General features: G+C 44.5%; 1 protein-coding gene across 1 annotated transcript in view; it reads left to right on the plus strand.

Annotated features, from left to right (window-relative positions):
- Positions 1-8,426, plus strand: part of GIMAP8 (GTPase, IMAP family member 8) — a 30,150-nt gene extending 21,724 nt beyond the window's left edge. Inside the window, exons 3-5 of the mRNA XM_011941455.1 lie at positions 263-308; positions 3,452-4,078; positions 6,134-8,426. Of these exons, the coding sequence (XP_011796845.1) occupies positions 263-308; positions 3,452-4,078; positions 6,134-6,822 (1,362 nt within the window). The 3' untranslated portion in view covers positions 6,823-8,426. The remainder of the gene's footprint in view (positions 1-262; positions 309-3,451; positions 4,079-6,133) is intronic.
- Positions 8,427-11,206: the final 2,780 nt, after the last annotated feature.

Consider the following 11,206-nt stretch of genomic DNA (forward strand, 5'->3'; position numbering starts at 1 on the left):
TTTCCCCTGGCTAGGAAAAGGGATTCCCTTCCCCCTTGCGCTTCCCAGGTGAGGCGATGCCTCACCCTGCTTCAGCTCTCGCTGGTCAAGCTGCAGCAGCTGACCAGCACCGATTGTCCAGCACTCCCTGGTGAGATGACCCCAGTACCTCAGTTGAAAATGCGGAAATCACCGGTCTTCTGTGTCGCTTGTGCTGGGAGTTGGAGACTGGAGCTCTTCCTATTCGGCCATCTTGCTCCGCCCCTGTTCCTTTATTTTCTAGGATTGTGTAAATGAAGCTGCATCTCAAGAAGGAGACAAGCCACATGGTAAGTTGATCTTTAAGAAACATTAAGCTCATGCTTGTATTCTTTTGAATGCATTCTGCAGCCAAAGTGAAGCGGAAACATTATCCATATAAACCAGAACAAAAATTCACCCTGGGGACCTAGCTGAGGTTGGTTCCCACAACCTGTCCCCCAGGAAACTCCTAACACTTGTGAGTAGGTATAGCACCAGCAAAGTTCCTGGACCCAGCTAGGGTGTCCTTGGACTTTTCTGAAGGGTTACAGAGCTGGGCTTGCCTCTTGTGTCTTCTTTCCTAACTCAGACTCTTCTTTTTGGCCGTGGATCCAGCCCTGCCCAAGTTTTGACTCCTCTTAGGAAAGCAGAAATCACTCCTTCATGGACAACACCAACTTGGAGAATTCGCTGATGGGGTGCAGTATTCATGTGACGATTGCCAGTAATGATAGATCCTGCACATCTGCATAAGTCGATATGTATAGATCCACCTCTTTCTGTTTAGTAGATGCAGTTTGTTTCACAATGTGGACACACACAACCAATGCAACCACGCCTTTACTGATGGATTTGCAAGTTATTTCTGGGTCAGCCCTGTGAGAGCTCTGAGTATCCAGTCGTGAATAAGATAGATAAGATCCTTTTCCTTGTGGAAATTTCCCAAATAATAAAATCATAATTTTAATAGTATTGATAATAATTGCAGCTGAGGCCGGGTGCATTGGCTCATGCCTGTAATCCCAGCACTTTGGGAGGCCGAGTGGGTGGAACACCTGATGCCAGGAGTTCAAGACCAGCTTGGCCAACATGGCAAAACTCTGTCTCTACTAAAAATACAAAAATTAGCCAGGCATGGTGGTGCATGCCTGTCGTCTCAGCTGCTCGGGAGGCTGAGACATGAGAATCACTTGAATCTGGGAGTGCAAGGTTGCAGTAAGCTAAGATCATGCCACTGCACTCCAGTCTGGGCAACAGAGCAAGACCTTGTCTCAAAAAAAAAATTGCAGCTGACATTATGTCCTGGGAAATAACTTTTATATACATGTAATTCAATCTTCATAGCATATTCATATATAATCCTCTTAAAATACACAGTTCAATTCTCATAACAATCTTGTAAAGAAGATGTTGTGAGCCTCATTCCTCATTTCACAGCTGAGTGCACTCAGCCAGAAATACATGTACTCAGGCAGAAGGGTTTCAAAATTCTGGCAATGACCTTTGGCCAAGACCCCCAGGAACATACATGTGACTGAACAAAAGTGCGTTTATTGACCTGTGGCTGTGAGGGCCCAGCACACCATGGGAAGTCACAGGGATGTCAGAAACAGGGGTCTGGGAAGGACTTTTTATAGGATGTGGGCTCGTGTTAGATGATTTTGAGGAAGGTTCCAGGAAGTAGGAATTTGCTCCGGGATGGATGCTCTTAGGAAGTGGGGGGTAGTTCCACAATGAAGTGTTTGAATAATTCTTCTGTCCAAAGTGACAAGGGTGGAGTGAGGCTAAAGCTATAAGGAGGAAGCTGTCATCTATTTAGCCAGGGCAGGGGACGTTCAGGCAATGCTGTTGTTTTTGTGTGCTCAGACATGATTGTAGAGTGGTTGTGGAAGACATGAGTCTTCCACAGACTTGTGTCTGACTTTCTGCAATACTGTGGATGAGAGACAGGAGGGTGCCATGGCCTTGCTGTGGAGGCCAGACCAGCTCCTGGCTCTCAAGGGTTACTTATTATCCCTTCTCACTCCTACTTTTAACCACTGCACTGTATGGTCTCTCCAAATTGAAGAGAGTCCATATTTGAAATAAATATAAAATTATTATTTTGGTAAGAATAGAGGAATTACACATGGCAGCTAATTTGTATGGTTTTGCAGGGAGTAATTTAGGTGAAGGTCTCTTGAAGAAGTTATATTTGCACAGGAACCCAATTAGCCAGCAAGAGTTAGGACGGGAGGCAAAGAAAGTACTATCATATGGGCAAAAGTCCTGAAGGCTATAAAGGAAGGGGGGGTGGGGAGTGTGAGGGAGGGAGGGGTGCTTCCAGACCTGACTCAAGTTCCTCCTTACCTGTGAAGCCTTCCATGCACACTTCCGTAACAGTCAGGTCCTAAGGGCTTTACAGGTGCTGTTTCCTTTAGTCTTTTGAACCTCAACATGGGTATTAGATTCCCATTCTACCAACAGATTCGCAAAGCAGTAAGTTTTCCAAGGCAACACAGCAAGGGCCTTTGATGCTGTGTCCATCCCACCTTCCCAACTTGTTGCTCAGACCCTTCCCATGAAGGCTGTTGATGACTCAGCCTCAGAGAAAGCTCCCTGCAGTTGCTGACTCTCCCTTTTGCTCAGTACATAGGTCTGCTGTTGATGCTGCCTCAGCCAGGGGATGTGTGGAGAGATAGTTGTAGGGTGCAGGTTTGCAGGTTTTTACAGCAATTTATTGAGGTACTATTTACATAGAGTAAAATACACAAGTCTTAAGTAAACAGCTTGATACCTTTTTCTGTATCTATACGTATGGGGTCCCCATCTAGATAAAGCTATAGAGCATTTCCATCATCTTAGAGATTCTTACTGCCCCTCACCAAAGAGAAACACTGTCCAGACTTCTATCAACATAGATTAATTTGGTCTGTTCTTCAACTTCAGATGGTAGAATCACATAGTATGCAGTTTTTGTGTCTTGCTTCTTTTACTTAGCGTGTTTTTTGAGATCCATCTATATTGCATATCACTAGTTCACTTTTTTAAAAAAATTGCTGAGTGTATTTGATTTTATAACACCAAGGGGCATTTGAAAATCAGATTCTCCCTGCTCCTGCCTTAGCCCCTGGACTTACCTTTGGTAAGTACTTACCTTTGGTAGGCCCCAGTACTTACATTTGATAACAAAATGAGGGGAACCCTGAGGACCAAGACCAGTGAAGGCCAAAGTTGGCATGTTCGTGTTCCTGGGGAATCTTAAGCTCCATGACTATCTCTTAGTTCACTCCTGCCCCTGTTTGTGGCTTTTACCTCAATGGAGAGCCTCTGGCCAAGAGTAGAGTTCTACTGGTTTACAGTGTTGTTGCCATTCTCTATACAAGTTGGCAGGGATGAGAAATCATAAAACCTGCCCACATCCATATTCAGCTGCAGGAAGAGACTCTGAACCTGTCCATTTGTCCCACAGGCCCAAGGGAGAGGCAGCTGCAGTCCACAGGACCCAAGCAGAATCTGGGGACATCAGAACTGACAGTCCTCCTCGTGGGGAAACGCGGTGCTGGAAAAAGTGCAGCAGGAAACAGCATTCTGGGGAGGCGGGCCTTTCAGACCGGATTTAGTGAGCGGTCAGTAACCCAGAGCTTCTCGTCTGAGAGCAGAAGCTGGAGAAAAAAGAAAGTTTCGATCATTGATACTCCGGACATCTCAACTTTAAAGAACATTGACTCAGAAGTTAGAAAACACATCTGTACAGGCCCCCATGCCTTCCTGCTGGTGACACCACTGGGCTTTTACACTAAGAATGATGAGGCAGTGCTGAACACCATCCAAAACAGTTTTGGAGAAAAATTCTTTGAGTACATGATCATACTCTTTACCAGGAAAGAAGATTTAGGGGATCAGGATCTAGATACAGTCTTAAGAAGGAGCAGTGAAACTCCCCATAGTCTCATCCAGAAATGTAAAAACAGGTACATTGCCTTCAACTACCGGGCAACAGGAGAAGAAAAGCAAAGGCAGGTGGACGAGCTCCTGGAAAAAATTGAGAGCATGGTGCATCAGAATGGGAACAAGCATTGTGTTTTCAGAGAAAAAGGTAAAACTGTGAATAGAATATATATTTTTATATATATCATTTAAAAAAGGTATAAAATATACAATAACTTTTTATTTTCTAAAAGGCATAGAGAAGATAAAAAGGACAGGTCTTCTATTTCTGTGTTAATTTGCTTAGGATGACAGCCTCCAGCTCTATCTATGTTACTGCAAAGGACAGGATTTCATTCTTTTTTTATGGTTGCCTATTATTCTATGGTGCATATGTACCTGTACCTAAAATAAAAGTTGAATTACAAAAGAAAAGAAATTGAAACTGGCAGAAAAATAAAGGAAGGACAGGTCTGTTCTATTCACTAACTCTTTTCTCTCTCTTTGCTTCTCAAATTGTACCAAAGTTAGAGCCTTTCCATGCGCATTCTCTTGAACTGATCTTGAACTGATCTTTAATTTTTTCATGATCCCTACTCTCTCTTCAACTGGATGATGTGGGTCTTGAGGAACGGAGCTGATGCTTTCCAACCCTTTGTTTCCCCACAGTATACTGTTGCCCAGAGCTTGGCACACCGCTCTTTTTACTACTTAAGAAGGACTCCTCACCCACTTAGTGCTACACGTTCAGTTTACCTATGCTGAGGTCCTTCCCTTTCTTACTCATCCTGTTTTTTTTCTGCTTCAAACACCGTCATCCAGGAAGAGCATAAAACCCAAAGGAGCATATCTTCTTATTGAACCTTCCTTTAGAAGTACAGATACGTGGGAAATTCAGGAGAGGCTGTGTGTAGAGAACCCAATTTGAAACAGGTTTTAGAGAATGGGCAGGGATTAAATGGCTGAGCAGAAAGCTGGAAGATATTCCAGAGAGTACGCCAGCAATTTGAAGCAAAGATGTCAGGCTAAGCATGACACTTGTTAGGGGACAAAAAAGAATAATCTTGGTGGAGATGGGGGTTCACATCTCTAAAGGAAATCTTCCAAGAACTTTGAAGATTAAGACATTGAACATTAAGAATATTGAATTAGAGAATATGGGATGGGGAGTGAGGTCAGATTTCAGAGGTATATGAGAATCATACCCTCTGTAGGTACAGAAGTAGGGACTGAAATATATGACAAATATGGGAGTGTTGGAAGATTAAGCTGTTGTTCATCTGCTGAGCATAACTATGTAGTTGAAGGTTCAGGATAAACAGGTTAATAATTTCCTCTTGAAGAAAGGGCATGAGATGTGCTTTCCTCCTTTGCTTTGAAGTAGATATTAGCTATTTGATATGAAATTCATAATGGAAGAGAACTATGAAGAGACTTGAATGAGCACTGGACTGTCACAGTGCAAGTGCAAAAGCATAAGGACAATCTGCAAAGAACACATATTGTAAGGTCTCTATGCGTCTGTAAATTCCATTTATAGGGAAATTCATTCTCTTTCTCCATCATGGACACCACACACCCAACAGTGTTAGTGGATATTCATTATTATAACCATGCAGTTTCTTTGACTCATCAGTGAAAGGCAATTAAGTTCAATGTGGTTTCAATGAGAAATGAATTTTTACATAACTAAGGAAACTGATAATCTATCAGTAGTATGTAGAGTTCCTTTTTCATGAAAGTCAATTTTACAGAATAATTCTTTAAATACTGTAAGGAGATGTTGCTATAGTTAGCAGTAGTTGGGAGTGAGAAGATGTAGTTGTAACAGGAACAGAAGACAAAGGGATAAGATGTGTAGACGGCACCTGGCTGAGGGAAGTAGAGAGTAAGAAGGCCAGGGGGCACTTACAGGTGCCAGGGAGTCCGGAAGGTGCTGCCAAAAGGGAGCAGAGCCAATTCAGTGATAGGAACAGTGCCACACTGGTGGATGAACCCTGGACGGAGACTGTAGTCCAAGTCCTGCCATGAGTCCACAGACTAAGCAAACTGGTCCAAGTCATTCCCGTGTTTGGAGATCCCTCTGCTTGGGTGAGAAGGAGGCCTTGATGCTGTTTGAACATCCTGTTTGTTTTAGTGACATAATGTTGCTTCGTGGGATAACTTTAAAATCCAATTTCAGATCAGCCCATGGTCACGAATCTTTCCAACTTTCGTTTGACAGAAACCCTGAGCATTGTCCTCGTGGGGAGAAGTGGGACTGGGAAGAGTGCGACCGGGAACTCTATCCTCGGGAGCCTTGTCTTTACCTCTCAGCTCCGGGCCCAGCCGGTCACCAAGACCAGCCAGAGTGGCAGGAGGACCTGGGACGGACAGGAGGTGGTGGTTGTGGACACTCCTTCCTTCAACCAGATGCTGAATGTCGAAAAGGACCCATCCCAGTTAGAAGAGGAGGTCAAGCGCTGTTTGTCCTGCTGTGAAAAAGGAGACACATTTTTTGTCCTGGTGTTCCAGCTGGGACGATTCACCGAAGAGGACAAAACAGCGGTGGCACAACTGGAGGCCATCTTTGGAGCAGACTTTATGAAATACACGATTGTGCTGTTTACCCGGAAGGAAGATCTAGGGACAGGGAAGTTGGAAGATTTCATCGGGAACTCAGATAACAAAGCCCTTAAGAACATTATTAAAAAGTGTGAGCGGCGTTATTGTGCTTTTAACAACAAAGAAACTGGCCAGGCCCAGGAAACCCAGGTGAAAGCTCTTTTAACAATGGTCAATAACCTGAGAAAGAAAAGTGGGTGGTCCGGGTATCCCCATACACAGGAGAACGTCAGCAAACTAACCAAAAATGTCCAGGAAATGTCCCAAGCCAAAAAACTCCTTAAAAATTTAAAAGATAAGTTACCATAGGTAGCCGAAGTGCCTGGGGTCTCTTCAGTTAGAGATACCCTCAGGTTGGGGGGAGGGGCGGGGCATGGTATGACTTGTGGGAAGGGAAGAGGGTTCATGGCTTTAAGGGCCTGAGAGGCAAATGCATCCCGCCTTGTGATGTATCAGTTATTTGTAGATAAATAAATGGCAGGCGGGGGTGAATAGTAGGGGATTATAACAGAGAGAGAAGATACAAGGTGGGGAAATCTGGAAAAAGGTTTCAGACATTAGGCTGATAATAAGAGGTAGAATCAAGTCACAAGAATCACCTCACCTGTGTTGGTAGGTTGGAATCAGGATAGACACTGTGATCAAGGCTGAGGCCACCTGGGATCGGAATATAGATAGTCGTGCAACAACCCAGGGGATCCAGATACATGAGACCAGGGCAGCGTTCAGCACACTCCTGGGCATGGCAGAAGTGGGAGGTAGACTCCAGAGGGCCTCTCTGTTGTCCAGGGCTGTTGGCTCCCTGAGCTCTCCTGTCTCCTTTGGGATGCGACTCAGAGCTAGAGTGTTCCTTTCTTCCTATGGTAGCTATTCCTTACTGCTCTTCATACTCCACGCCTAGGTGTGAAGTGGGACATAGTCTCCTCTTGCTGGCTGTCCCTGAGGAAACAGACATGAGTCATGGAGGTTCTGAATGATTTTATTGCTAATTATCACAGTGACATAGACTAGAACAGAAATTAGAAGCATAGTAAGATTGCCAAGATCAGAGAATCTTGCAAAGTTCTATAATTCTAAGTGTTGTTCTAGATTTCCTCTAGAGAAGGTTAATTGGAATCTCCACTGCGTTTCTTTTTCTCCCTCTCTTTCTGCTGAGGTTAGGAAACAGGTTAAAACTCAGAGAACTCCAATCATAATGGTTTAAAAACAGCAGGGGCTTCCTGTATCTCATGTCAGGAAGCCAAGGAGTAGGCAGTCTGGGTCTGTGGGTGTCAACATCTAGTTTTGTTCTATCTTTCTGTCGCGCCTGCACTGGGATGTGGCTTCTACACTCGAGCTTGCTTCTTGGTTTCAAGACAGTGGTGTTCTTTCCATGGCTGAGCAGATTATTTTGAGAGATGGGTGATATGTGAAGAGAAATCTGGAACCTTCTTCTGGGTAGATACAGGGTAAGATGTTTTAAATGTTGAGCACTTTGTACATGGTTTGAGGGCATAATCTTTGTCAACCATTTTCTTCCCCTAGACAATATCAGGTTACTGTCAACATTAATCCATTTAAAAGAGCACGGGCTGTTGCCATTACTACTTTTGGATTCCATATAACCCTTAACATGATAACTTCTAGAAAATGTGTGTGCCATGAACACAAAGAAGAGAAAAATAGACACCAGGGTTTACCTGAGGGTGGAGGGTGAGAGGAGGAAGATTGAAAAGCTGCCTATTTGGTGTTATGCTGGTTTCCTGGGTGACGAAATTACCTGTACACCACACCTCTGTGACATACAACTTACCCATGTAACAAACCTGTGCATGTACCCCTTGAACCTGAAATAAAAGTTGGAAAGTAAAAAAAAAGTGTGTAAATATATTTAGTTGAATGAAATAATAAAGGTGAATCAGATTATGAATTCATATTCTCTTTCTGATTTCTAGTTTTCTGATTTAGGGAAGGAGCATATCTTCATGAAGAAACAATTGAGATGTTTAGATGCCTTGACTCAGGTGAGGTTTTTGTATCTTTGGTGCCTGAGGACATTTATTTAGACTGGGTGACAGCCATTTGGGTGGCAGGTCCCAGACAGCTCAGTTATCTTTCACTCTGGACATCTTACTATAGCAAGGACAAATAAATGTAACCAGTATCAGAACCAGAAACATGGGAGGAATAAAGTCTGAAAGGCATTTTGTGCTTCTTCCCTGAGTTTCCCGTCTGCTTGAAGACAGAAACAAATCCCAGTGTGCTACCTATGGCTGAGCAGGTGACACTGGGAGCTGCACAAGGCGGGTGATGTGCAGGCTAAGCAATGTGGCATCCTCTCACAGGTTGGCTCTAACGTACCTTGCTGTTTTTCTTTAGGTGCGAGTCTGAGCGGGGCGACAATACTGCTGTGTCAGTTTCTCTGAGAAGTACATGCTGAGAAACAGTTAGGAACACAAGAGGTTTATTTGTGGGGAATGCCCATGGAAGACAAAAGAGGGAAGAAGCAGAATTGGTCAGGGAAAGCCTTCAGACTGTCATTTAGACTGGACACTTGCAAGAGGAAAGTGGGGAGGAGCTGAGTTGGGCAGGGAGAGCCTGGCAAAGCCCAGGCCAGCTCAGTAAGGAATTCTGGGGCAAAGACAGATCAATAGCCAAGTTCTGCATTGGACAGACACTAGGAGCTCTGCTGTGCTCAGCTTTAGGCTAGGGACTGGCTGGAGAAAGCATGGCTTCAGCTCAGAAGCTGAGGTGGGGCCTGACAGTGTTGCAGCTGGAGGCTGCCAGCTAGCTGCATTCCTTGGAGCTAAAGGGCAAGTTTCTTTCTGAAGTGAAAGCCTTCAAGAGTGGCATCCCTTCCTCACTGGCGTAACTGGCTGACATCCTCCATGCCTCACTGAAGACCCTCCTTGAGCTGAAAGTCCAGAATTGATATTCTGCTCTCTCAAACATATGTGCCTTACCAAGGCCGCTATCATGCTGGGCACCTATTGCTTGTCCTGCCTCTTAAATGTGACGTCATTGAGGTAATGTGCTAGTTCTCAACTGGAAACAATTTTGCTCTGTAGAAGACATTTGGCAATTCCTGGAGAATTTTTTGTTTTGTTTTGTTTTTGAGACAGAGTCTTGCTCTGTCGCCCAGGCTGGAGCGCAGTGGTGTGATCTCGGCTCACTGCAAGCTCTGCCTCCCGGGTTCAGGCTATTCTCCTGCCTTGGCCTGCCGAGTAGCTGGGACTATAGGCGCCCGCCACCACGCCTGGCTAATTTTTAATTTTTTTAATTTTTAGTAGAGATGGGGTTTCACCGTGTTAGCCAGGATGATCTTGATCTCCTGACCTCGTGATCTGCCCACCTCGACCTCCCAAAGTGCTGGGATTACAGGCGTGAGCCGCCGCGACCAGCCTCCTGGAGAAATTTTTAGTTGCCACAACAGGGAGTGGGTGCTACTGGCATGTGGTAAATAGAACATCCTAAGATGCATGGGACAGTCCCCTACAACAAAGAGTTATCTGGACCAAAATGTCAATAGTCCCGAGGCTGAGAGACCCTGATACAGTGGAACAATGTGATAGATTGCAGGACATACAGATGGTCCAAACCTCTTTTCACTAGACAGTGGGAGAGGTAACTTCTAAGGAAGTGGTTTTTGCCTATTTACAGTGTCTCTGTTTTGCTAATGCACTAAGAACATGCTTATTTTTTTCACAGTGTCTTCCAGCACCCCCAGCCTCCTCTCCTTCCTCATAGCAATCCTTTTCACTTCATTTCTCTCTTTTCCTGCACTGAGAAAGATGTACTGAAGGACAAGGCTTTTATGATGAACTTAACATAAAGAGTAAAAAAAAAAAAAGGTTCATGATACCATAAAGACAGAAAATCCCATAAAATTTGGCTAAATTTCTGCAAGGGAGTCAGCTAAGTTGCTGACATGATCTGTGAAGCCTGCCAGCAAGCTCACTTCCCTAGAAGAATCCCCAGGCCACTTAGCTATGAGCCTCTTCTCCTCCTACCTCAAATGAAGCATCTACCTTTTCAGTAAAAGCCCTCTCCTCCCTAGCCCATCATTACATTAGTTTGTTCCATGGGCCCATTGGTCCAGCCTCTACCACTAGCGCACTATCATCCTCCCTAGCAGATGAAGGCATTAGCAGGCCTCACCTCTCATTCTCCCATGAGAGGCAGCTTGATGTTCGTGACAAACCTCCGTGGCCTTCACTCTTGCACCTCTGTATTTCTGTGAATACACACAGGATGTGCTCAATAGGCTGGTGTAAAATCTAGTTGTGAACAGTTTGATCAGCATGATGTATTTTCCTCTTCATTTACAAACAGCTCCTGTTTATTGCTCTTCACTTCACATCGTCCTCATATATGTTGGTGGGTGGTGGTGTGGTGGGCTTGCATTTCCTGACCCACAGATTATAGGGCAGTGTGTAGGCTGATTAAAAGAGGCCAAGCCAGGGCCAAGGTGTCATGCCTAAAAGACCCTCTGGGAATATATTTGTAACTTGTCCTTCGAAAATCATCAGTAACTTGAAGTTTAAAATGACATCGTGTCGACAATAATTATGAATGTTTGCAACCCACCTAGCTTGCAACCCACCTGCTCTTGCAGCACTATGGGCTGCCAGCAAGTTCCTGTTTCCTCTCAATTTATTTCTGAGGTTTCCCAATGGATGAGTTACATTAGCTCCGAAAATTTCTGTCACTTGTC

Source organism: Colobus angolensis, unplaced genomic scaffold, assembly GCF_000951035.1.
Source record: "Colobus angolensis palliatus isolate OR3802 unplaced genomic scaffold, Cang.pa_1.0 Scaffold2, whole genome shotgun sequence".
NCBI lineage: Eukaryota > Metazoa > Chordata > Mammalia > Primates > Cercopithecidae > Colobus > Colobus angolensis.